Source organism: Egretta garzetta, unplaced genomic scaffold (genome assembly GCF_000687185.1).
Source record: "Egretta garzetta isolate BGI_Z169 unplaced genomic scaffold, ASM68718v1 scaffold172, whole genome shotgun sequence".
Classification (NCBI taxonomy): Eukaryota; Metazoa; Chordata; class Aves; order Pelecaniformes; family Ardeidae; genus Egretta; species Egretta garzetta.
The window spans coordinates 3,533,469-3,561,440 of record NW_009258951.1 but is presented as its reverse complement, the minus strand read 5'-3'; the positions used below and the strand labels follow the sequence as shown (position 1 = coordinate 3,561,440).

The 27,972-nt window shown below is 42.7% G+C and overlaps 1 protein-coding gene across 1 annotated transcript; it reads right to left on the bottom strand.

Moving 5' to 3' along the window:
• Window positions 1-13,151: 13,151 nt before the first annotated feature.
• SLC66A1L (solute carrier family 66 member 1 like) lies at window positions 13,152-27,692 on the bottom strand. Its single transcript, XM_009634354.2, has 8 exons — window positions 27,618-27,692; window positions 25,886-26,231; window positions 24,514-24,643; window positions 23,299-23,389; window positions 21,406-21,530; window positions 20,480-20,575; window positions 19,311-19,496; window positions 13,152-13,326 (listed from the first exon to the last, which is right to left on the bottom strand). Exons 2-8 carry the CDS (start codon window positions 26,221-26,223, stop codon window positions 13,225-13,227), a joined length of 1,068 nt encoding a protein of 355 aa, XP_009632649.2. The 5' UTR covers window positions 26,224-26,231; window positions 27,618-27,692; the 3' UTR covers window positions 13,152-13,224.
• Between the last annotated feature and the right edge of the window lie 280 nt (window positions 27,693-27,972).

The window sequence follows — 27,972 nt, the reverse complement described above, 5'->3', positions numbered from 1 at the left end:
TTGACCCAGAGTACAATACAGGCTTTTTTGAACATAAAAGCATCATTGACAACTCCTATATTACTCCAAGAGCTTGTTTACCCATGTGCTAGAGGAGACTTTTAAACTTGCCACTAATTAGAAGCACGTTACTGAGGCCAAGCCTCCTGTTAGTTACCACAGCTCCTTGTTCATCGCTTCTGATGGAGACAATCTCTTAATCATGATTGCGCTGGGTTTGATGAGCACTGAGCTAGCACCCCATGTTTTGTTTGCTGGTTATTTTGCCCGGGGCGCACCCCCCTGCCCCGCGAGAAGGGGGTGACACCACCAGCAGACCCCAAGCCCTGACTGCAAACCTTCAGTGTATCTTATACCTCACTCTTAGTTTTTCCTCTCACAGTTATAGCTCCATGCATTCACTGCAACCACTATTTTCAGCATGCATTAAGTGATTTATTTTAATCACGAGTAGCAGAGCTCCTCACTCCAAACCAATTTTTCTTCTTGGGAGAGATGATGTGCGCTGGAGGCATGGGTTAGCCTCCGTGATGCTGCTCGGTAAATTAGCTGTGGAAAAGTCTTTCGTCGCAGCCTTTAGCAGTTGGAGTATTTAAATATAACCACACAGCTTTCATTGGATGTAATAAAAGATTCTCATCTTTATTACTGGTTTCGATCTAAGTGGTTTGCCTCTCAAATGTATTATAGTTCATTTCATATTTAGTGATACAGTAATAGCTTAAATTGTGCATTGAGGTCAAGGACAGACATTGATCCGTTTAAGCAAATACTGCTATTAATTAGAGGTGGGCTTGCACTGAAATACCTGGCCTGCATGGGACACTTCAGGCACCTCTGAAGAACTGGCATGGGCAGTGATTGTCCTGATGATTGTGTTGATGAGGAGTTGACCACTGGAAGGTAAAATTGGGTACCCTGAGGATGAGGAAGGGCAGGGGGGGACCCACTCTCCGGTATCCCCCCAGCCGAGCTCTGGCCGGCTCAGCACAACCTGCCATGGTCACTTCCCCTGATGGAAGGCACCAGGGAGCAGAAGTTTCCCAGAAAATAATCTTTTTCTTTATTTTGTTATTAATGCGAAGATGTGCGAAAGGAAGCCCTGTTGTCTCTGCAGGGGATACAAAGGACTGTGCCACCCTGCAAGTGCGGGGAGCAGGAGAGAGGTCGTGGTAACGAACCACAACAGCATTCACATCTGTATCAGAGGATGCTCAAGCCTCCTTGGTCTGAACTACAGTTTGTGCGTGTCCTCGCTGGCATTGTCCAACCGTGCTGCCATTGCCTGCGGGGCTGGGGCTGGGGCTGGGGCTGGGGCTGCCCTGTGCTGCCGGCTCCTTGGCCAAAGCACTCACTTGTCTCCTCTCCAAGACCTCAAACACAACAAAACAACTCCCCTAAATCCTCACTCCCGGGTGCACACTCATTTCCTTGCTACCACCAGATCACCTCAATGAAATCAATGAGTTTTTACAATTACTACTAATCTGTCAAAAGTCTTTCTATTTTAGAGCAGTGATTTTATTAAAACGTTTCAAGCAAAAATGAACAAAGAACTTAAACAGATCTGGAGGAAAAAAAAAGTCATGGACAAGAGACAGTGAAAAGCCCTGCAGTATAAGACATGGTGGCTGCAAAGATGAGGGGCAAAGTCATGGACAAGAGACAGTGAAAAGCCCTGCTGCAAAGTGGTGGCTGCAAAGATGAGGGGTGCAATGGATGTCTTGGCGAGGTCTGCTTTTTACCTAAGGGTGTTTGCCTATGAGCAACAGGCTCCTGGAAGGTTTTCCTTCTCCCAGCATCGTTTGCAGACAGTTTGCCCTGACATACACATGGAGTTGTTGAGGAATAACTCCTGCGCTGCGAGCTCCCAGACTTCTTTTACCCAAATTCACTTGCAAGAGCAAAACCTTGCCCAACCAGGGTGTCTTGGTGCTTTCCCATGTGGTTTCAGGGGTGCTGCCCGGGAGCTTTGGGGATGGGAGGCTGCGGGGAAAGTACTCACCTCCAGCAGCCGCCCTGCCCATGGCAGGGAGGGGGAAGGCAGGCGGCAAGCTTACAAAGGTTGAGTGTAGCCCCAAGTGAAAAACCCGACACAAACACAAAGCAACGGTAGGATAAACCAAACCCACCGCTGAGAAGTTGCAGAGGTTATCCATCATTGTCAAGACTCCCTTTTGCAATATAAGCCATCAGAGCAATTCAGAATACCGGCAGCTATAGCTGTTCCTATATCTTAAGGATATCCTCTTCAGAAGACATCAGTAACAACCACAACAACAACAAAAATCCCTCTATTTAAGGGTCTCATCACACTGAAAACTTGCTTGGGTTTGTGACAGCACTTTTACATAAAGATAAAAGAATTCAGAGTTTCCCCATGATGTGGTACCAAAAATCACATTAGCAGATAGTTGAGCAAGAAGATCAACATTTAATATCTCCCCATCATATACTCATTTTTAAGTATAAAATGAAATATTGAATAAAGAGTGCTTAAAATAAAACCTGTCTCCAGCTCTGTGCTTGGGGCATCTTCACGCAGCGGTGGTAGCTGCCAGGATCGCATTATATTTGTTGTCAGTTACATTGGGCTCCTAAGCACAACTAAAATAATTTGTCTGTTGTAGGTAAGGAGATTGAATTGATACATGTTGGCACGGGGAAGATTAGGAGAAAAGATGTGCTCTAAAGCTTAATACGTTTGGAATATATATTATAATCTATTCTAAACTAAACACTGTGTGCGTGCAGCAGTCAGAGTCGGCACTGAAGACCTGTAGCCCTTGGTGCAATGCAGACCCCCTTCCCAGCCCCGTTAGCTCGTACCATTTCTAAATTGAGACAGACACAGTGTACAGTATGGAGCAGGGGCACACATCAGTGATGTGGGCTCAGTGCCGCATGACTTGCATCAGAAAAAACACCACTTTCTTTCAGTAAGACGTGGATTTTAAACAGGGCACGGACGGACTGCACACTCTGGGCAGCAGGCGCCAGCAGAGCACGGTCTCGGCTCACCATGAGATGCTCTGCTGTTTGGCAGGGAGGGCACGGACGGACTGCACACTCTGGGCAGCAGGCGCCGGCAGAGCACGGTCTCGGCTCATCATGAGATGCTCTGCCAAATGGAAGGCTGTTTGGCAGGGAGGGTGGCAGATGAAAGCACTCGTGCTGCAGGTTGTTGTTGCACTGAGCAGCAAGATTTGTATTTTAGCAGCACCTAAACCTGTATGTTGGCACCTGGGCAGCACGGTAGAAACCTGTGAGTGCCTCTGCTTGCCGTGATGCTCCCGTGGCAGCACCAGGAAAAGGCAGCAAATAGGCATGGGAATGTTGCACGCGCAAGAAATGAGTGGGTTTCAAGGCCAATGGCATCCTTTTGTGTGGGTCTTTTGTAGCAGCAGCTCGATGTCCAAGCATTTCATTGCAAACATTTTGCTGAGACACATCTCCCAGGACAAGCCATGGCTCCTGTCCCACAGCCAGCCAGCTCAGCTGCACCAAGGTCGCACTTTGCAGAAGTTGTTGCAGTTTTATAGGCAGAAATGGGCAAAAGATGTAGGTTTCCTTTGGAGGGACTTTGCCCTGTCCCACCCCTCCAGTCCCGGGCAGGAGCACTGCCTGCTCTCCGGCACTGCCCGCCATCCCACAGCAGGTCCCCACAGCGCCCCCAGGAAAAGCACAAAGGACATTACCCACCAGGAGAGAGGGTAAAGCTTCCACATCTGTGCAAGGAGAGAATGCAATAAATAACAAATGAGGTTTGATTATATAACAGAATATTACTTTCAATGTAAAAATTAATTGCGCTGCATGCAATAATAAATCATAACTTTATGTTCCACCAGCGCAGAGCTGGTTCTGAACTGCAACACTCAGGCTGAGCCTTCCAGCTTCTGGGGATACTTTTACCCCAAGCTTCATCTCCAGGAAATCAGGTGAAAAACTTGAGCTTGGTTATCATGAAAGTACCTGCATGTGGGAAGAAGGCATCGCGAGTCCATGGCATTACGCAACCCTTCCAAGAAGGCCATATGGGTTGGGAACAATGTTTTTAAAGCAATAGCAAAGCAAAGTCAAGAAGGGCTAAGCTTGGCAATTTGAACAGGTTTCCTGCTCCCATTGCAGCAGCACATGAAGGTACCGGTCAGCGTTATGTGTGGAGCCAATATCATGGGTTGTCCTCCCGCAGAGCAGCGTTTCCCTGCAGCCAGGGCTGGGAGAAAACTCCCTGCTTTCCTTCACAGAGCTGGTGTCAGATCTACAAGGAGCAAGGGCATGGGTTGGGGTTCAGGGCAAAGCGCAGATTAGATGGGTAAGCTCAGCGCTGACATTTTTCCAGGCCCTCATGCAGCCCCAGTGCATGACCAGGCTCTGGTTGAGTGTGCCGGAGCGGGTGAGCATGGCACGGCATCACAGGCATCCTGCTCCGTACGGAGACTGGCTCCTCAGGAAAATTTGGGTAATGAGGGCTTAAAAACCCTGCTGCAGTTTGGCATCGTTCCTTCTGTGTTTCTATTAGCAAGCATACACTCAGCAAAACAATAACAGTTTTGCAAACGTGTTGTCACCACAGGCCCTCCGAGGCGGTGGCCGGTTATTCGGCGCATCGCCAGGGTGCCTCTCCTTACCCGCTTGCTGCAGCTCTGGAGAACGCACCCAGCAGGTCAAACGCCAGGCACGGCCCCACGCCTTGCCCACATCACACTGTGGGTGGCACCCGTGGAACAAAAGCCCAACCTGGTCTGACATGGGGCGAGCTGCCAGATCCATGCACCTTGCTCGCCATGCCCCAGGCGGTGGTGGCCAGAGCGCTGCCGGCGGGAGGGTGGCTGCTGCATGGGCAGCATGCCGTCTGCTCCCACCAGGGCACACAGCTAGGTCACGTTTTACTTTTAAGTGTTGCATGATTTTTAAGCATCTGCTTGGCATTTTGGCCAAACCAGGTGAAAACAGACAGTTTTCTAAAAAAGCACCAGTCCCCTGTGCCCGGCCTGTACTGCAAATGGCAAAGTTAGAAAACATATGGACGGAGGCTTGGGCATGCTCGAAAAGCGAGGAGCTGCCAAAAAGCAAAGCAAAGGACCAAATGAGAGGCAGTGCTTCAGCTCAGCTCTCATGGCTCTGTGACTTTTCTTCCAGATTTACACCCCGGGAGCAAAAACGAGATCAGCCAGGGCGCTTGCAGGGCCCTGTACGAGGATGCAGCCCCTCAGGGCCCCGCAGGGTTTGGGGTTTCACAGCTCGGCAGCACTGGAACGGCAACTGCTCCATCTGGTGGGAACGGCTCCGTCTGGGCTGGGACCACGGGCTTGCAGCTTCATCCTACAGAGCAGGCAGCGATGCCTGGGCCAGCCCCGGCACGCTGTGGGGCTCCCAGCCCTCTGCCACTGCACAACCATCACCCGTTCAAGGCACCAGGTACCCTGAAGCAGCAAGGATGGGTGAGGGGAACGTACTTCTTGATAAAGGACATGTGTAAAAGAGAAGCAGCGCGCTGAGGATCGACTGAGGATGAAGCCTTCGCCCTGCAGTTGTGCTCACACCCTAACGGGGGAATGAAAGCGGGCGTGCTGGAGAGCAGCGCCTCTTCTGCCGAGGACCCCGGCGTTGTAGGGCTGCATCCAAGGGGGTTTGAAGAACAAGGCCATCACACAACCAGCACAGTGGCGGCAGCAAGCCAGGCCAGCCCGATGACAGGGGGGTGAGGCTCCAGCAACCAAACCCCTGGCGCAAGGGAAAGTCACTATGGGCATATATCCTTAAATAAACCCAGGGCTGAGCCAGGGCCAGCTTTTTTTCTGTTTTTAAGTATATGACACTGCAAAGGTTTAAAAAGAGGTTTCACTGGATCGTGGCTCAGCCCAGCGCTGCAGCGCAGGGCCGGGAACATGCAATCTGTGTCGGGCTCTGCCCGTGTTTGCAGGCAGGTCCTTTCCTGATTAGTTGAACAATCTTAATATTTAGGAAAAAAAATCAATGAGCAAAGATAAAAGTGGAAGGGATTGCTTTTACTACAGCTTTGGTTCAACAAACCCAACCAGCTGTGAAGCGGTGGTGTGGTCTGGCTGAGCAGAGCGAGGTCCGGCTCACAGCTCGGCAGCAGCCCTGCCCCTTTCAACAGCCCATTACCATTTCATCCTGCATCAAACATTTCTTGCTTCTTCACTACAAATATATAAGCAAGAGAAGACTGCAGCACCGTTGGGCTTGTAGAAAGCTTCCAGCTTTCATACTTTAAAACATAGACACAGAAATGCAGAACAAAACTCTATGTTCAGCATTTAAACTTTCCTTCCATGTGAGTTTTTGCTTGCTTGCAACTCAGGGAGAGTGCTGAGAGATGAGGCTGTACCGCAGGACTCATCTCCAAATGAATGACTGTAGATGTGCTTAGACATCATTGACTCCATACATTTGTCCAGGGCCAGCTCAAAGGGGCCCATGCTACAGAAGGGGCCGAGCACCCAGCTGTAGGTCCTTAGATGTGTGATGGGAGAGGTGCTCCAAGCCCAGCCCCATGGCCAGGGGCTTGCAGCGGGTTTCTGTACCATCCAACATGCCTGACATGCTGTATGGAGACAGGCAAACAAGCAGAGATGCTGGAAGAAGAGGGGAAGAAATACTTGCTTGCTTTCTAAGCGTGGCACTCCTGTATCCCAGCAAATTGGCATAACTGCAACTGGCAGTCCTTATTTTAAAATATGGGCATTGCTCTGCTGCAAATGCTATCCTCCACTATTTCCTTGATCTGAAAGCTGCAAGTGTCAATACATCAGCACTGAAGTCTGCCAAGTGCCTAGAAATAAGGTGATATCATTTCCAAAAGTAAGTGACCACCAGGCTGCCGTTAGCTCTGTCAGCGCAGAGGGAGAGATGGCTTTTTGCAACTTTGATTTACTGGCAATTGTTGGAAAAGAAGCAAGCAAGAAATGAAAACCCAATATTTCCATTACAGTTTACTTAATAAAAAAATATTGTAGGAAAGTCAGACATCATAAAATGCCCATCTTCTCTCTATATTTACAGGATCATACAATGACTTGAGCCAGACCAGTAATCAATTTTAAACAGCCCTTTGCAATTGAAGGCACAGACAAGTGAGTGTCCAACAGCCCCACAGCAAACCAGCAGCCACACGTCACCGGAGCACCCCGAATATGGCCAGACCGCGTTACAGCAAAGGGCTGAGTGTAAAGTACCAACCGAAAGGCTGCTCAGAGAGCTCTGGAGAGGGATGCTGTATTGCCCAGAAGCCGTTTTGAGCACTGAGCAATTTCTCCTCCAATGTGCCCAAGAGTTCTTCTGCATCATCCATTCTCCCCGCTTGCAAAACACCTTCTCTCATTAATATGGAGGATATTTTTAACGTAAAGCTCCCATCTTACAGCCAATCCATCAAGCAGCAAGTGCTGCCTATGGAAAAGGAAGATCAATTCTGACCAGGTGGTTTCTCCTCCCCTTCACAGACATCTCCCTCTTCTCTCCCCCAGCATTACCACACCCCTTGCTTGGCTTCTTCTGGTCCTTCCCATTATCTTCACTTACTACTGGTCCTGCAAAAATCTTTGGTTTTGCTGTAGATACCATGACCTCAGTGCTAGGGGACAGTCCTGGAGGAGAGGGGCAGTGGACAACCATGTCACCCTGCCCAAATGCTCTGCTCCAGTGTGTCCCCCCCCCTCCACACCAGGCACTCTGCCCCATGGGCTGCAATGCCTGGGGGAGTCCCTAGCCTTCCCTGAACCTGCACTGGTTCCAGCTTGGTGTCCTACCTCATGCTGAACCAATGTCTCCTAAGGAGATGGCGTTAGTCTGTGCAAGGCACTTGGCCCATGGGCTGGTGGGTTTAGGGCTACCTCAGGACCATCTGTTCTCCACCACAGATGCTAAGGCTTTCCTCATGCTGTGGTCCCAGTAAGTAGCTCAGGCAGCTCGCTGTGTTCAGCTTCATCAGGAGAATTGAGTCATTTCGTGTACAAGTCATTTCAGGCCATATCTACAAGAACTTCTCTTAAGAGGAGAAAGCTCAGGCTGGTGCCGAAGGAAATGCAAAGACAGTGGCTGAGGTTATGCTGAGAAATAAAGGCTCATTTCCCAGCAAGGACCATTCCCACCCTCTTAAGACCCTGGAAGATGTCCTTCAGCTGAGCAACAGCTTGGGTTTCAAGCTGGAGAGGGTACAAGCCTGTGGCCCACTAGCAAGTCAGACAAAATGATGCAATGCTTCTTTCTTCCTGAATTCTGCAGCCTGCCCTCCAAAGACATCTAAAGATAAAATGTGCCATTACAATGGGTGCTAATTTTGAGGCAGGTGATGCTCATGAACAGTAAGTGGTACCTGCCTGAACCTCGAAGTAGCAGCGGGGAGTTTCAGGGAACAGGAGGGGCACAGCTGTAAAGTCAAACCAGCATTTCTGCTGCAGTCAACCAGCGTTTCTTATTTCTCAGTTGATAGTTTAATCTATTTTAATGATTAGCAATACTGATGTTGAGTGTAATCACCTTGTCTGATACAATTGCTAGAATCTAAAAGTCAACTTGATTTTAATGGTTTATCATTAGGAGTATTATTTAGTTGGATTAAACTGGTCTTAATTCCTCCGCAGTCATCATTTAAAAGCTGTTTGGAGCACATTACAGTGGCCGCCCTCATCATGATATGAATCAATGCCCTGCCTCCGTGCCATATATTTTCATCAGCATCTAGCAACCAGCCACATGGATGGACACCAAAGTACTACCAGCTTTTAATATTCATGAATCGTCCCTACCATCATTAAAATTTCCTTAAGGCGCACCACAGCAGTGGTTAGATTTACCTCTCCTGGTGGTGATGGGGCCCATTAACCCCTGATTATCAGAAGAATGGCTGGGAAACGCTCTACGAACTGGGATTTAGAGGAGAAGCTGGAGCAGCCCTTGCTGCAGTACTGAGGAGCTTTCAGGGGACAGATCCAGACCCGTCAGAGGAAGCGCTGTGCTGCAGAGGCAGCTCTGGGTGCATCCCTGTCGCTTGCCGGGGCTGCATGGTGCCCATGGTGGCACTGCCCAGCGGCCACTGCCGCTCATCCAAGCACAGGGCATGGGAACGGGGCTCTGCCGGCAGCACGGATGCTGCCCCAAAGCTCCCCGAGCCCAGGGAGCACCAGCCTCCCAGTTGGGAGGCCGCTGGAGTGACCAAGGGCATGTCCACAGCCAAGAGCCAAAGCAGCGGCTTTTGGAATGAAACCTCTGGATCTCTCCCAGTCCTTGGCCCCGCGGCAGCAGGCAGCTGGGGACTGAGCAGGGCTGCATCGCTGCTCCTTTCCTGGCTGGGTACCAAAGCTGCCTCTCTCCTCCCTCCGTGGCAGCGCCGTGCTCCGCTTCCTGCCCACAGGGACCAGCAGCCCTACCCACCCTCGCCCACAGGACGGATGTCCTTCACGTGCAGAGCATTAATTTCCTACCCTTCTGACATCAGGGGGGGTATTTGTGCCACTGGGGAACTTGCCTGGGCTTGCTTTGGGAAGCAGGCATGGGGTGCAGGGACCCACAATGCCCTGGCTCGGTGTCCCGGCATCAGCTCACTGCAGCCGTTGGCCCAAGTGTTTTCCATGTCTTTTCCTTGTTATCCATGAAGTCTTCTTTGTTGTCCGCTACCCGAGTACTAATAAATGTCATTTGAAGGGACTCAAGCCCTGGATGTGGGCAACAGCTTCTTCGGCTTCTCTCAGTTAAAGCTTTGATTAACTTAACCTGCAGCTTCTTACACACAGTGCCACACGGATGTTTAACTCTTAACTTAAACATCCATAAACTTAAACCATCATGGATGTGTTAAGTCACGCAAAGGGGCGGCAACAAAGCAAGCGGCACAAGGCACAGCTGCCAGTTTCTCCAGCACAAACATTGCTGTTAGGAAAATGCCATTTCTTGCCCGTAATAGCCACTGCCGTAACAAACTGCGGGTTTGTCTTGCATCTCTGAGGTTACAGAGGAATAAGTAAGCAAATAATGATGGGAGTAATTAGAACAAGAAGGCTGTTGCCCAGCCGTTGATATTCTCGTCTCTGAGGCTTCCCAGGGAGAGAGCAACGACCTTGCACAGGTTCAGTCACGGCGCTGATGGCAAATGGAGACACGGCCTTGGCTTCTGCTCTTTGAACCTGAAAATATGCTGGTTTTTCTTGTTGTGCTTTCTTGTATTTTTGGTATGGTTGTCAACAACTCCCCTCTGGAAGGTATTGTACTAAAAACCTTGTGGGAGCATCTCCTGTTGCTTCTGTAAGATGCTGGAGACCTCAAAAGCCATTTAGTAGGAAACGGGAGGAGATGAGCTCTTGGAGCAGCCAGCAGTGGTTGCTTTTGCTCCATACTTCTTACTAGATGAACTGACCTTGTTTCCTTTAGACTAATAATACATTTTTTTTTTTGTCAGCAAGAATACAAGCATGAATTTAGAAAAAAAAAAAAAAAACACTGGCAAATTTACAATTTCAACAGATAGTCAGAAGTAGTGAATTATGCACATATTTATTGTATTGAAACAAGTGATCAAAACCGATGTGTAACAGCCGGGAGTAACTCCATTCCTGGAAGAATCTTCTGTGGACGGTAGAGATCCGTGTTAGCTAAATTATTTGATTAATTTGTTTAAAAAGAAAGCCCTGAAGACATTTGAGATGTTTCCTTTAGTTAATGAGATTTCCATGATAGTTAAAAAAAATAAAATTAGAAAACAATGCCGTTAATCTTGGATTACATGCAGCACGGGGGAAGAATTAGTAACATAAAGCGAGATGATTACGACACTTTACTTTCCCAACAGAATCACTGTGATAGATGCTACGGGCTGTATTTCCCCATCTGAGATGAACAACGAGGTGATCAGGGTCTGCCCTTTAGGCTCTAACCTGATGTATTTGGGCACGGCTCTAACTGCTCCTTCTGACACGGCAGAGTCTGGTTCCAAGGAAATAATTTTGCGCTGTGCAAAGGAGTGAGAGAGACCTAATAGGTGCTAGGGAACAGCAATATTTGTTGTAAATGTATGTAAATGTACAAAAAAAATGTAAATATTTGATCAGCTCTGGCAGTCAAATCACTACTTGGAAATAATGTTTTTTCAAGTATTCAGTTAACCCCTATACTAAATATTACATATATATGAACCATCAATAACTATCACTGTTTCACATTTTAAAAGTTAAATTATTTTCCATTAGAATTCTCAAATCAAATCACAGTAACTTTATATATCCCGTATTTGGCTGTTCTAATAAACAGCAGTATGAAACGGGGATAAAAAGACATCCCAAAATAGGATTACAAATAGCAGTAAAAGGGGAAATAATCTTTGAAGAAATAATATAAGAACAAATTCTAACTAACTGCATTAAACAGTAACAAGTCATGGTTTCAATCACCAGCCAGGCAGGAGTTTGATAATCTCATGTGTACAGCATATAAATCTGCGAGTACGACAAATTGCGTTTTAATTTATGTACTGAAAAGGTTAACTTCTAATACCCTCTACTCGCTTCAGAAATCAGGGAAAAACGCGTTTGCTCCATGTACGCGCTGGGACGAATGAAGCAACCGCCTTTGCTGGGGTAGATCTTGCATCAACCCTCAGCCTCTCGCAGAGGGGCGAAACATTTCAGCAGTACTCGCCTTTCCACAGTAGGACTTAGCAAATCCCTTTTACTCAGCTATTGGGGCGCTGCCTAAACCACCATCACTGACGCGGGGATTACTGAGCAGCATTTTCGGCGGGACCACCAGCCACCCCGACCTCCCAAGCCACCGGAATGGGCTTATCCTTCCCCGGGGCGTTGTGCCCCTGACACCTAATCCACCACCTCGCCGCCAGCCGTCGCTTGGCCAGCCCCAGCTCATTTCTAGCAAAACCACAGAGTTCAGTTACTCACGTCCAGTTACTGCTGCAGCAGAAGTTGAAATTCAATTTCCGCATACAGCAGCAGGGATGGGATCGCTCCCCATCCCTCCAAAACCACCCCAACCCTGTTTTGTGGGTTCTTATCAGGGGCACGTGAAGTTCTATAAAAGTTCAGAGAGAAAAATGCTTCATTTTTAGGGTGCGCTTTTGGCAGCAGTTTAGGTACAATCAATTGCACTTACTACTTTATTATTTAAAAAGAAATGTATTACTTATTAGTTTTTATTATTTAAAAACAAAATTTAAATCGTCTCCTTTTAACAGTTATCTGAAATCAAAGCTTCCTAAGCCCATGAATGTATAAAATGCTCATATTGTCCTTTATAAAAAACCAGCCCTTTTGTTCACAAACTTATTTATTGACGAGTGAATCATTACACATATATCAATGAAATATTAACAAGTTTATTCTTTGAGATAATTTTGTTAGTTTTCTTTAAACACAACCCAGTATTGCAAAAAATCCGCAATTATAAGGTACGGTCTCCTTAGCTTCTATTTTTTTTTACTTATCTAAACCAGAAGCTTGCAAAGAAAATGCATGTTGTACAAAAACATTACATGAGGTATACAATGACACACAGTACTTGTATTCCTTGGAACACACAGGTATTGATGTATAAATGTTTTAACTCTTAAAAACAAAATGCAGCGATACTCTGCAATGAGCTGCACGTGAGGCTCCCACCAACTCACACCAGATTTCTGGTTTTGCACCAGTAACAGATCCCCCTGCACTGAATTTACTTAATTATAGGACGTTTGTTCTTCTGATGCATACAAAATATGGAGTATGAACAGAAAAGGCCAAATCTTAGATACAATGCAACTGGAGTGAGCAGTCTGCAGCTCCAGGTTGGGTTCAAGGCACAAGGGTAATCTCATCCATTCTTCTTAAACCAGCCATGCTCATGTTAACTAGATGCACACGTTCACCTAAAAATAAATAGTCATCCCATGATATGCACTGTCTCATGATGTCAAATAAATATTTCTATGGCACCTACTGCTGTGACTCCATATCACACTCTGGGGAGAAACAGCCAAAATGGGAAAAAGTCAGGAAAACAAAATTGTATCTATCCTGAAACAACACAGTAAATATTAAATATTTTATCACTGGCATGTCATTTGCAAATAAGTAATGACAAATTAATGTCAAAATAAATAATAAAAAATAAGTAATAAATTTGGTCCCTAAGCAACTGTAATCTTAACCGTTCGTCAAAGTCATCCAAGAGCAAAATCCAATGAAAACAGGAGCCAAATCCAGCCCGACACTAGGCAGTCTCCTCATCCACCAGCAATGGTTCCACTTCCAGCGCTACTAAATCAGATTGTCTTTCCTTGTGCTGATGGTACAGGATGAATTGCACAGTCACCTGTTATTTTGGGGTAAGGAAGTAATTAACTAGGATACAGAGGTAGCATTTGCAGTGCTTGCTTTCAATTAAACCCCAAATAAGCTGTACAGAATAAAAGCAGCCATCCATTTAGTTCTGGCACAGACTCTGAATACCACAGTCCGCAGAGGAAAGCTTAAAACTTGCTGTATCTAATTCATGTACTGTAGTGTAAGTATTATCCATTTACTTAATCCCGACTGTGGAATTTTCTACATTAGCATATAACCTTTTCCAAATCCTACTTAACGCTCATTTTCAGTACTTCTTTATGGCAAAAGAAGTTTCACTCGCAACACTAGAAAAGGGAACATGCAGAAAAATTCTAACTCAAACCTTCAGATCCCCTTCGTTATATGGCTCAAATACACATGAAAATATCCTGTACCACCTCATCCTCTTGCTTGCAAGGCTCCCAAGTGTGAAATTCATTAGAAGCAGCATAGGAACAAGGTTCATCTAGGAACGATGTGGAGTCAAACATGCTGCCCTGTGGTCTAAATACATACAGCCCCAGTGGTGTAAATACTGCGGGCTGGGCTGCGGGTGGATGCTGGTAAGGAGGGGAAGTTACTAAAACCTTTTTTTAGCAATAGATCAGCAGGGCCTGATGAGAAACTAAAATTCTGATGTCCTGCAAAATTCTAGGTGGTTTGGTATTTACAAGCACTGACAGGCAGACAACGCTACGTCTCAATATTTAATGCTGTTTTCAACACAGAATAGTGCAATTAGACATCATCATTTATTTCTATTGTAAAACAGACCACTGGAAATACTGCTAAGCTAAAAAGAATTAACAACTATGTACTTGTCCTTGATGGTTCCAGCCCTCCAACAAAATTATTGACATTGCACATACACGGCCTTTAAATAATAAAAAAAAAAAAAAAGGGGTTGTGCATTTAGAACAGACAGGAGAGAGGTCTCACTCTGCAGAACTTTTGCTAGATAGTTGAGTTGTATACTTGAGTACTGAAACTCAATGCATAACACTTTTCTGATAGAGATACCGTATTAAGATATAAAGATACCATGCAAACCCAGCCAGCTATGCCCTTAAGTATTCTTTAGTATTCTATTCTTTTCTAAGAAATACGCATAGCATCCTACAGAATAAAGATTTCCTAGGCACAGTAAATCGATATGGGAATGACGAGAAAGGCAAAGCAGCAGGTACCAGAAGCCTGTCTTCCCCAAGGCAACCCACCCCCAGACAGCCAAGCGGCAACACTCTGTATGGCAGGATTTATGGCTCCTACTTCTTTTGCCCGCTTTGGGCACTTTTTTTTTTTCTTTTTCTAAAAGATGAAGTGATTTCAGCAGCAGACTGCTAAACCCAGTGTTACTTGCTATCCAACTTCACTGAAGAAAGTTTTGCGAAGGACATTAAGATGGGTGAAAGCGGGTGGAGTAGATGAGGTCAAGAAGGGAGCCTCCAACATAAAGATCTGCATGAAAGCGTGCTTAAAGGTATGTGGTGTAGAAACAAGCAGCCATCCATATACCCAGCTACCTTGCCCAAATTCTAATGTACGATCATGTGTAAGTTCAGCTTTCTGAACTACTGTTACACGTAAAATCCCATTTTAAAAATGAAATAGTTTCTCTGGGAAGAAATCTGACATACAGAATTCTAGCAGGAACGCTTCAGATCAGTTAAAATAACTTGGCTAGTAGACAATGGTTGTAAGAAGTTTGAGGCTACTGTATGTAATTATTTATAAAAATAAGGGGGGGAGGAAGCTTTCTGGGAGGCCTGGATGAATGGAGAGGAAATTCTCTACATCCTAGGCAGAGCCCCAAAAATTAACCCACCTTCCCCTAGCTTTCCAGCACCCCACCTCTGAGGCCCCTGAACTAAAGACTAGACAGGATTTCCTTCAGAGACAGCAGCTCAGCACTCCTTTTTTAGTCTCTCTATAGTATTATCCTGGGAATGCTTTCTTCTTACAGCTTCGCAAATTAGTTTTATAGTGCATATAGCTACCACTTAAATTTCCTGCCTTTTTTTTTTTTTTTTCTTTTTTACAGGCCTTACTGTACTTGCAGCTGAGCACCTCCCCAAGTCTTAATAGTTGCACTGGTGGAAAAAGAAACTGAACTGGAAATCAAATTTGCTGAAATCATACTGTGGGCTTGGGACAAGCCTGGGCTGCAGCACCGTGCACGATCACTCTCAGCCACGAGTTGGCAACAGCAACAGAGCTTTTAAGGAGGAACGAACTACATACACAAGTTATGTGGAGCTTATCAAACAGTATTTCCAGAATATGTTTTTGTAGCAGATGTACTCAGCTGCTTTTATTTTTTAAATAAATGCTAAACCACCAAGACTACTTAATACAGAAACTTGCTTGCTGCTCAGGTCTGACTTTCTGAGGGAAACTTTAACACCTAAGTGTGCCGACAGCCCAAGGTGGAAGAGGCAACCCAAGTGACTTCTCAGAGTAAAGTTCATGACAGCCGCTGCTTATCAAATTTGTTTCATTAAATTAAACAATTTAATGACAATTCAAGAAACTAAACCGTTTTGAGACAAAAGTGGGTATTTATAGGAGCGCAGAAAAGTTGTTTGACCGGGAAACTCTCCTGGCTGAATTGTCAGGTCACGCTGACATTCTTTGCACAGTGTAATTAAATTACAAAGTGTGATGTTTTGTAGAAGTATATAATGGCTTCCAAGTGGTTGCCCTGCAAATCACAAAAGGTGCAAGAGAAGAGTCTGTGTACAACAGTTTGGCTCTTGCTGAATATACTTTGGCTATCTAGTAACAACCTGGCTACACTTAATGAAAAGAAGTACATGTGGAGGATTTGAACACAGTTCTCTGACAATAGGGTGATGCTAAGTTAAAAAAAGAAAAAAGGCAAAAATCTTGGTAAAGGGCTTTGTCTGAACTAAACACAAAGCAAAGTTGTTTGGTTTTGGTGGGAGTGGAGGAGGAAGGAACGAGGGTGAAAGAGGGGAGCAGACTTACAGAAAAGGACAAAGTTTTCTGGAAAAACTTGCACTAGATTCACTCTCTTGGAAAACTCAGTGATGGCTGCTGCTAAAAGCCCAAGGGCAGAACTACTCATCAGCTGATTTAGTATTTTAAAATATGTAGTAATGCATCCTTGTGTACAAGCGAAACATGAAGTAATCATGCACATAAAATAAAGCTCTAATAAGGTCCACCATGGAACCTTAAAATAGGCAAACCTGGACTAAGCGGCTCTGAGTGACAAGGCGCCGGATCAGGCCCATTTAAACCCTGAGCTTTGTGGTTTCTTGAGAAACTCCAACCACCTTCCACTGTAAAGGAAACATTTTCTGCAAAAGAAAATCGTGTCCAATTTCTAATTCAAATGTGTAACACTATGAAAATCTTCTTAAAATGGAAAGGAGAACAATTCATACTTTACAAACAACTGGACACTTCCATTATTTGTTGAAAATAACTGGCTTCTTGTGCAACCAAATAACTTTAAAACACCAAGGAAACGGGAGAACGGTGTTAGCCTGTTAAACTGAGCTGAAACAACTCCAGTGTAATCCTGCACTAAGTAACGCTGGAGCTGCTGTTCCAGCTATGATCTGGAGTCCATTTGTTTCTAAAAATAGTCAATGCCAGCCATGTCAGATGGAAGCAAAAGAATACTGCAGCAGACACAGAGTAAGTGAACTCTTAATCCTTGCTTGGACCTTGAGAAATGAGAGTTTACTTTCCATCTAATGAAACTCTGGACACTATCAGGAATAAAGTCTACTAGAATTAGGCCACTTCTGCACCTACTCTTAAAACAGAGACTGTTACACAAATGATCAATTATGAAACACTTCCCTCTTTGCAATTATTACTTTTTGGTTTAATTCCTCTTTTCCAAAACCCAGGTGATCCTGTTCTTCGTTTTCTGGTCCAACATGACATACCAGTTTGTTAGATTTTTGATTTTCTTGCCTGGCAAGAGACAGCAATGAAACTTTCTTTAAAAGCATTGATTTCCATACCTTCAGGGCTTCTCAAAGCAGGAGGTCTGCTTTTGTTTTCTCTTGATTACAAATACTTCATACATTTTCAACTAACACTATATACTTGACTAGATTCCTATAAGCTCCTCAACCTGATTTGGAAGCATCTGTTTTCAATATAATTTGAACTGGAGGACTATTAGCAAGATTGGATTCAGACTCCAATCAAGACAGGACCCAGAAATGAATGTCATGTGCACACTGGCACTGCAATCCTGGGGCAGGGTCAGAGAGGGGGGAGGTTTTGTGGCCAAGCTCCTTTTCAGAGTACATCATAGAAAGGCATCTGCAAATATGCATATAACGTACTGTAAGGGTCATCAAGATCAAATTCTAGGGTTTTTTTGGTAAATAAATACCGGCCTGTTTATATTTCCAGCTGGGGGTGGAAGAAAGAGTCACTACTTCCTTCATGGAACAAAAGGTCCAAGAGCTCAAACCAGCCACATGGGCTAGCAACCCTGAAGCCCTACAATCTGCTCATGCAAAAAACCCTGCATTGTCTCATAAAAGATAAAACTACAATTTATTTCAAAACGGGCCACGAACCACAGTTTAGTCTCACCGCTGGTGGAGTATTGTCTTCCCACAATGCAGAATGTTTTACTAAACTGCCCGCTTACATCGCCATGGCTGGAGATGCAGAAAACACAGAAGGCTACGCTGAACGATGCTGTCATTTAACAGTCCATCCAAAGGCCAGGGTCAGCTGTCCCATTGCTAGTCTAATTGGAGTGGCTGATGAAATTACTTTAATCAGAAAGACAAGACTGATGCCTGGGAATCATAACTTCTGGAACCGTTCCAGGTAAATCTGGTAAAGAACTTCCTTTTAATATGGAACAGATTAACACAATATGCTTCAGCAGGGTCCTGAAATCACTCTTCATTTTATCCTGTTTTATAGCTTGAGTTCATGGAGCTAAGTACCAAGATGTTTTCAGACACCAACCTAAAATTCTTACTTCCAGAAAAGTCAGAAAATCTCCTCTTTTTACTCTTTTAAGTGAAAATACAAGCTATAGTAACAAGACAGGTAACTACAAACCTACAGTGAACAGCAAGACCAAGTACCACCACATTACCGTTCACTAGGGTTTTAAAGCAGAAATACAGTATTACTCTAAACACTTTGCTTTTAATTTCTTGATCACAGAATGATAACGCTCAATCCAGAAAGAGCGTGACTAACAATAGCTAATATCCTGTGGGCATTTTATGTATGTCCCCTCAATATGAGAATAAAAAAAAAAAATTATAGTGTTTTAAGTTTGCTCAGGACTTTCATAACATCATGACAGACTAATCTAGGTAACTGTGTAGTCAGCCCCTAGCACGACTCAATGAGCATAGCTGCTGGTTTCCAGAGGCACTCGGGGTCTCAGTGCATCTAATTTTGCCCCAAATTATGCAGTTAAGTGTAGCTGTAGCATTTCTTTGTTAAATGCTATTTTCTGAAACTAAGTTTGCCAAAACCTCATTGTTTGTCTCTGACGTTAATGGAATCTTGCAATAACACGATTTAACCAAATTCTCAAAGCTGTAATTGTATATTTGCATTTAAAAACAAGCAGGTTTGGGGTTTGTTAGTTTGTTTGGGGTTTTTTTGTTGTTGCTTTTTTTACATTTATCAGACAGAAAACCTAGGAAAAACACCACAATGTGCAAACACCCCACCCTCCAACTTTTAGTGTACTACGTATTGGCTACAAGATATAAATTAATCTGTGCAATGTAGCTTTAATGTAGATATTTTCTATAAACTTGTTATTCTTATCAAGAAATATTATTATAAAAAGCATAAAAATTATTGTTCAGAAAGAAGATTTTGTGATCAAGGTTAGAATCATAGAAAAAAATTTGATTTAAAAGAAGATCCAATTAATTTCTGATCTACTTATTAACAAGCCTATCCAGAGAAACTCTAGCTATAACAGGAAAAGGATACAAAAAAGTCTAGAAACAAAACTCCAAAGCTCCCAATGAGCCATGGAAGATGGTGCAAAAAGTAGAGAGCCCGGAAGGATTCAGTAGCTGGCATCTTTAAAACAAGGCTGAGTCCATATGTACAGTTTCCCATCATGGCTAATGCAAACAGCAGGTAAGAGGTGCCTTCTGTTGATCTTCTTCGGAACTAAATACAAAGAAGTTTTTACAAACACAAAGAAATGTTAAAACATGTTATCACAGTAGCCAGTTACAGATAAGTTTGGCATCTTGTACTATAACACGTCCACAGACTTTCAGTCATTCTTGTCCATCTCTTCCTGGGCTCTGAATCCCCCGGGCTTTCAGCACACACCACTGAAAACCAGAGAAATCGTTACAGTTCTTAGCAGCAGCTCTGGTTAATATAATTCTTATGTAATTCTTATGTAAGTGCAAAGCAGCAAGGATAATCTGCTTCCAAATGATATTTAGTTTTTAAGAAATCTATGGCTCTGTCAGCCTGTTTAGTAGACCTTTTTGAAAATACTGTGGTATTCCAGCTGTGAAGGAAAAGGTAGAGGGGGAATATGAATAGGCTTGGAAGTGAACTAATCATTTCCACAATCAATTAAAATGCCTGTATACAATTGACAATGTAAAACTTTCAGGTCTTTTGCTGTGGTGGGTTGTTTTGTTTTGGTTTTTTTTAATATACTGATAGTGAAGAGGCTGGGGGGGGAGAGTGGGGGAAGTCAGTAATGACATCGTTGTGAAAAGGGGCTAAAATTCTAAACTAATTTTCCTCTAATTCTAACTTCTGATCCCATGGTTGGTTACTTAAGGTAGAATAGTTTGGAGAAAGAAAAGGGGAGACATCACTTGCTCATGACAACAATCACAGAAAGCGTGTTTCTGCTCATGTCTGATAAACCCAACTGTAAACACTTACTCTTCCTCGGCTAATAAATCCTCTTCCATCAGTCAAAGACCATCATCTTCCTAAAATTCTCACCATCCACCTCAGAATGAGAAAAACCCTCATTTTTTTTATTAACCACTTTAGACAGTCACAAAAGCAAAGTCGGCTTTCGATTCAAGAGGGCACACTGTTAGGGAGAATCCAACATCTAAAGCAACAGAGAGTATTTTGTAAAATATGTACGTGTACTTATCCAAAAACCTACTTACATTTTTATACAGCTGAGGAAATCTACTTCCCAAGTAAAACACACAGGATATATAGCCACAAATGAAGCCTGACATTTCAATCATATTGAGAGAGTTCTGAAAAAGAAAGGTACATATATTTTGGCAAGAATGTTTTCAGGCATTTCAGAGGATTAAACTGAGAGTGCACCGGCTGATTTTCTGGACAGAACTCCTTTCAAAGCAGTTCAGTGCTGCTCTTCAAATGACCAAAGAGGGCTAGAAAGGGTTTAATCTTTATCTCACAACAATGCACACTGCTGCGTCATAGCCATGACCAAGATCAAAACTAGTGCCAGGCTTTAGGATACGGCACTAATATCAATCCAGTCCTCCTGCTAAAAAAGCCTGGGCACAATAATTCAAACCAAAACCAAGAACTGTAGCTAGGGCCACTAAAAAAATGAATCATCCTGTCTGGAGAAAGCAAAATACTCATTTTTCACAGTTTAAGAGTTGTTAGTTTTCTCACTCTAGCTGTGTTTTGAAAATAAGCTGCTTCCCTGCTGGGCAATGTTGCAGGATTACAATTATTTTACTGGTGAAATGACAGCAGCAGCAGGTACAATTGTAATTTCCCATTTTCATTGATTTCACTTGTGACTGTGTAGTCATGGATGTCTACTGTATTTAACACAAGCAGAAACACAGCACACATACATGTTATTTCGCAGAGCAGCACATCCTAATGACGAAGGGACAGAATAAACCCAAAACACAGGAAGCTGCTAAAAAAGCTATTTTGCAACCTCTTTATTTTGGGATGGATGGTCCATGGTTAAAATATCCACATAGTGCCACGTTTATAATTTCTAAAGCATTCTTCAAAACATCATCCAAATTTCTTTAAAGCTTAGAGTACATTTTTGGGTGGGAATTTTTTGGAATGGAAGCAGGTAAGAACTTACATTGCTCCTTTCGATTACTGTCGTCTGGTCTTGGTTTCTTAGTAACAGCTGACAGGGTAGAATAACACACAGTGCTATACACACTATGATCCAGGTTATGCAGAAATTCTTCAGGCTTTTGCTGCCTAGAAAGACAGACAAACAAATTAGCTGAAAAATAACATCTGCTGTCGATTTAAGGTTACTTTTTGTTTGCGATGTGAATTTAAAGTTACAATTTCATGTATCTTTTTTCTTGGCAGCAACACAAATACACCTCTTTCTTCTGGGCTCTGTGCCCACCCCTGCTCGCTATCATAGCTGTGCTGCGTCTTCGTGCATCAGCTGAGAGTAGCAGTGCAGGAACAGGAGGGGAACTCCTTAAACAGGCACTGCTACTGAGAGAGAAAATTCTCATACTCAGCTTCTCTCTTATACTAACTCCTACTACTTTACTATTAAATAACAGCTGATAAACAGAAAACTGCTAAGTAGAATAGAACATAACAGTTTCTTGCAGCACATCTTGATTAAAAACTGCAAAAGCAAGGATATTTGAAATTTCAATGAACAAAAATATCTTTAAGATAAATACGTAACCCAAGTGTTCTGCTGGACCAGTCTCTCTGTCCATGGTTAGCTAGATATTGAGCCTTACTGAAACTCACATACTCAAAGACTCCATCTAGCAAATCTCCATAGACACCTACAAGACAACTTGAAAATGGCAGACAAGCCTCTGCAACTCTGGAGCTATGCTATCTTCTGTATCTACAAGATGCTGGTAAAATCCTGCGGTCACTGTTACCAGTGGAACAAACTGCTGTACAACATTAGTAAGCCTGTCCTAAAGACCTGTAGTCTACATTACACAGACTTAGTAGTTCTGTTCCACAGGCTGCACTTTGAGATACAAAACTGACCAACTTGTCTAGGGTAACTGCTCCAGAACTGCGTATCAGAAAGCCCTCTTTCACAGCCCTAGTCATGGTACCGTTCCTCCCTCTCCAGCCACGCAAACCATTGAGCTGAAACAGGCACTGGTGGTCAAAATGTAAAAAAGCCTGCATTTGTTTTCAAGAGGAGGCAGCAGGAAGGAAATATCTTCAGCACTGACTTATCTCCAGGCTTATTATCAGTTCCATATTGAATGAATCTGCTTTATCCCTATTTAGTCTGCTGGGCAGGCATCTGTTTTACTTCAGCTTTTTGCTACCTCTGCTGCACCATGGATTTCCTTCAATACTTTTTTTTTTTTTGATTGATGAGTTAATGTATTTGATTTGATACAATGTGAACAGAGCTTTCTGTCTTCCTTTTCAGTCAAAACAGTGGTCCATTGGTAGGCTGAACACTACAACTACTGCCAGGATTTTATGAAGCAGAACTCAAGTAATTTCATTCCCCTTGAATATGTTTTTTAACTGTATATATTGAAACAGAACACATGAAGATGTCAAGATATTTTATGCTATAAGCAAATAAAGTCCGGTTTCAATCAACATGGAGGAAACTAACTGAACCACACACAGAAATAATGCTTGCTTTCCACTTACATGTATATTTAGATAGCTGTAAGTAAATAGTAAAACCATGGAGGAAGTTAAAAAATATGGAGTCAGATTCCACAAAATTACTGTATTTTATATGTCTCTATAAACTGAAAGTACTACACAGAAAATACATACAGATATTTTGTGGATAAGAAAAGAGACAGTCAGAAAGGCAGAGAAGAGAAAGGGCAGGATTTTCACAAGAGTCTGAGAAAACCGGAAGCAATAGGCCTAACAACTTCAACCCAGATTTGTGCAGTCTATTTTTGGTCCCTCTGAAAAATATTTATTTAAATGCTGTAGAAAATACCAAAGAGTGTGCTACATTATGGAGAACATTTTAAGTGTTGAAAAACCTTACATTTTGTCATCTTCTGATTCTTGAGCTTATAGTAGACAAATTGTGAAATCATAATTACATCCATGTTAACATAAAAAATGGCAGTGACAATCTGAAAGAGAAGATATATTTGCTTGTTCAGTATACAAATAGTTCAAAATACCTTAACTTAACTGCATGGAAATTTTGCTTCACAATCATAATGTGAATGACAAATAGCAAAGCACTGCCAAAAAAAAGCCACCCCAACAACCCCAAAAGAAAGCATTTCCAGAACAAAACAAGTTAGACTGCTGCAGATGAATACAGTTAAACCTTATGCAACAGGGTCATTTTCCAGGATGCATAGCACAAATTCCTACCTGGACTGATAAATCCTTCCTGCCCAGAAGCTTAAGTCTGTTCCACCTAGATTCCCAGCACTTCAGAAGCTACTAATCTTACTCAGTGCCTCTTCCCTCAATAAGACAAACCCGACATTTGCCCTTCCCCTTTTCAGAATGGGAGATGGAACAGTTAAGTGTCACACCTTAAGTGGCAAAAGAGAAGGCAACTCTGTCCACCCCTGGGTCCATCTACAGCTTGTGAAAACTTCTGCAGGTGGCTGACACATACCTCTTTCGCTTTTAATTAAGAGTCAAAAACAAAAGCCACAGACAAGAAAGTTTTGGACACAATTAATGTATTGCTGAAAATGACCGTCAGAGAAACCCTCCCCTTAATGAAGAAAATATATTTTCAAATTAGTCAGACATTAACCACTTTGAACTAGTATTTCCCTGTTAATAAACAGTTTTCATATAAAAAAAACAACAAAACCCCCAAAAAACCTACCCAAGACTAAGTTTAAAGAGTAGCTGCCGAAAACAACTTGATCTGTTACAAGCTAAACAACACAACTTACTTCCAGCCCCTTCCAGTCCTATCTGCTCTGCAAGCTTACTTTGAAGCTGAAGCTCAAATGAAAATTCCCCACTTCATTCATCATTGAGTAACACCCAGTAAGTCTCTCTGAATGTTAATTACAAGTGTGAAATGGTTCCTATAACACCTAAGAGTATCAATGTAAAATATTTGGGAAATCGTGACAATTTTATAGATGGTAGATCAGCAAACACAATACAAAACTGTTTTCTTTCCCAGTATGTACTTTGCTGTGCAATATGCAGTTATCCTAGAGTTTAAAGAGACAGTTTGAAAAGGATAAATCAAAAAGTAAGAATACTGACAGATTACCTGAATTGGCAGTTGATCTGTTAAATAGCAGCCTACGAAATTTGTAAGATCTCCAGCTATCCAACACAGCAGAAAGCCCAAAGACAGTGCTTGATCCACTCTTCCATTCTGACAGGCAATGTAAATTTGACTGGCACAAATTCCAGAAGTAATTGTAAAATAGCATAAGCAAAAAAATGATCAGTAAGCTTAGAAGTACATTTTTCAAAATCTGAATAAAGAAGGATTAAAACTCTAACCACAAGAGACCTATCACAGCAATACTCCACTTACCTTTTGAAGAAGAACTCAGCATCACTATAGCTCACCATGTGTCACTCTAACATAACAAAAGACTCAAATCACAACCTCATTACTGCTTGCATGTGCTCCTTTTTTTGTGGCCTGCACTGAAATACCATTTTCTGGACACTAGAACTATGCCATAAGCATTTTATATTCATCTGCTGTAAATACCAGCCTTTAAAATACTGAAATAAGAAAAACACTGTTGTTTAACATAGAAGGGCTACGAATGAACAAAGCTTCTAAAAGAGCTGACAACTACACTTATGCCTCTAAACTGGAGAACTGTTACTCGGATTCACAAGGGGGACTATGAAGCAATCCCAAACGTTGAGACCATTAGACATATCTTGACGAATTCCATGCTCACTAACATGACAGTTTTAATGTAAAGCCCCCTTTCACTAATATTTCTGAGGCTCAACAGCTTACTAAGAGTGGTTTTATTTTGCTTGACTTCCACAACCCTCTTACTAGTTCAGTAAATTATATCCCTCTTATGGGGACAGACTTTGGAGTCAATCCCATTTCGTTTCAGGCATTTTTACCTGCTGGGAGCATTTCTACTTTTCCTTTGTCATCTCCTACCTACACATTTGAAACCCAAAGCCAGTGCCAGCGAACAAACAGCAACTGATTTAGCACTACCAAAGTGCTAACTCCTGTGCTGTTTCTGACCTTTTATCCGTCCAAATTTCACTGGCAGGAGCCAGCACAACAGTATTGGTGACATAGCATGTGGTTTAAATAAACACCGAGCTGGCTTTTGCTGCAAGTGTGCCTGTGCATGCACACACATCTCAGGGTGGAGAAGATAAGAGAGAAGAGGTGATTTATTCTCATTTGCTCTAAGTGGCAGAGATTAGTGTCAAGTCAGTACAACAGAACAGTACATCAAGCGCATTTGTCAACCACCAAATATTGTTGCAAACATGAACAACATGCTTCTCTGGCATATTATATCTGTATTATGCAGATAGAGAAACATATCCAAGATAAAATTAAAAAAAAAGGCAGCTTTTGAAAAAGGCTTCAGGCAAGATTACTCATGTTTGAATCTGAGGACTGCTTAAGACTTTAAACTTACGGTAGTGCAGCAAACAGAAAACAGACAATGGAAATCAGTCCCATGACAACACTCCAATACTCCCACGCATTCTCGACACATTCTTCTAGGAGATGCCAAATCCATGGTGTTCCATTTATGCACAATCTCCTCTTCTCTATTGGGGAGATATTGAAAGCATGTGTATACAGCTGAGAAGCCATCATTCCTGGATCGAGATTCAATTTCAGAAGTTTATTTCTGCCTCCATTTTTACCCCATGCAAATCCGCAAATCCGTTTACCAATGCTGAATATCCTCTGTGAAAAGACCTCTGCATCCAGACGGATGCTTGATATCACAGTTATTTCCAATCTCATAAACGGACCTGCCAAATTCAAAGAAATAAATATAGCCAGTGTGAATAAGACATTAGTCGTACAATGCTTGCTTATATTTATTGCTTACAGAAGACAAGTTAGACTTCCAAGAAAGAAAAATACTTTGTGGCCCATCACATTCATTAGCTCCTTGACAAATATGCAATGCTCCAGATTTATATCACTACAGAATTTTAGCCTGAGGTTGCGTTAGACTGAGACTGCCAGCTACACTGAGGTGCCAGCAATCTGCCACAGGATAAAGTAAACCAAGCAATTTACTTGCACTTAAGACCAAAACTGTGAAATTTCATGTTCAACGTTATGCCAACAAAGTAACATTACTTTCTTTAATGGTACTAGCCCAGATTCTGAACACTCACACTTACAAAACATAATGTTACTCTGTATGCAACTTATTTCAGGATAATGTTATGAAAAAGAAGTCACTTATGACTCAGATTCCAGATGAGCTCTAAGGTCTACTTGAATCTAGCTAGCCCATCAGACTAACTAGTGATTCAACATAGTGTCAAACAGTTTGCATTATTTAATACTCCAGAGGAAAGATGGAAAGCTTAAGAAACTTGCAGAAGGCCAATGTAGGGTACTCCTGCCCTCAAAATCCCCAGAATGAAATGCAATAGTAAACACAGCTTAAGTTTTGATGCGAGGGAGGGTTGGGTTTGACCTTTAAAAATATTTTCTTGTAGCTAATTATAATAGTTCTGGATATTTTTTGTTGCTGCTGAAATATCCATCCTATTTGAAATTTTATTATTTATTTAGAAGGCTAACTGCTACAAAATTGAAGAAAATGTTAACAAAAACGCAGAATTATCTATTACTACTCCTTGAAACTTAGCTGATAACCTACTCATATTGATGATAATTTACATCCTCTGAAGGTGAATAATTCCTCATACAGAGGAGTCTAAAATCACCTAGCTATTAAGGAAAAAAGCGAGAGCAAATGCACTGTTTAAAAAAAACCAACAAAATAAGTACTATACTAGTAGGTTCACCTATTTAGTATTGAAAGCCAAATGTAGAACCAGTAAACAAGAAAGATTGTGAAAATTTTTAAGACCATTTGGAACATCTCAGATGCACAGTGAATTCAGGAAACGGGAAGAAGTAATACTGAGGTATAAGAGCACCCCTCTAGAAGCGAATAAAGTTATGCAGCATCTCACAGACAAGAGTCCCCAAGGACTGGGATTTCTGATGTTCACTCCTCACACGTGGAGCTTGGAAAGGCTGACAATACACCCTTTCTGCAACATAACAGGTTGGAGCCACCCTCACTGTGCATCAGACTACTTTCAAATCTTGATATAGTTTCACACAGTCTGTTTTCATGGAGCATCATTCACTGTAAAGTTAGGACTCACTTCGCTACTCATTGAGAAACCTGCTTTTCCTTTTCATGAGACTTCAGGTATCTGCGGCGTTAAATGCTGGAACAGGTTTTCCACAGAAACTGGCTGCCACTCAAGAGAGCTGTCATCATTGGACCTAAACCAATTAAACAATAAAAAAAGAACAGGTATTCATACAATGAGAATTCACCTTAGCCTACTAGATATATTCAACTTATGCTGCTTATACTGGTGAAGTTATCAGACTTTGTAGCCGTCTTTGAAAATAATTTTTAATGTTAAAAAAAAACCACTAACATTTCAAACAAGCTTTCCCATTCTGGTACTCTGCAGCTGAGCAGGGTTTTACCACCCACTAAAAAGGGAA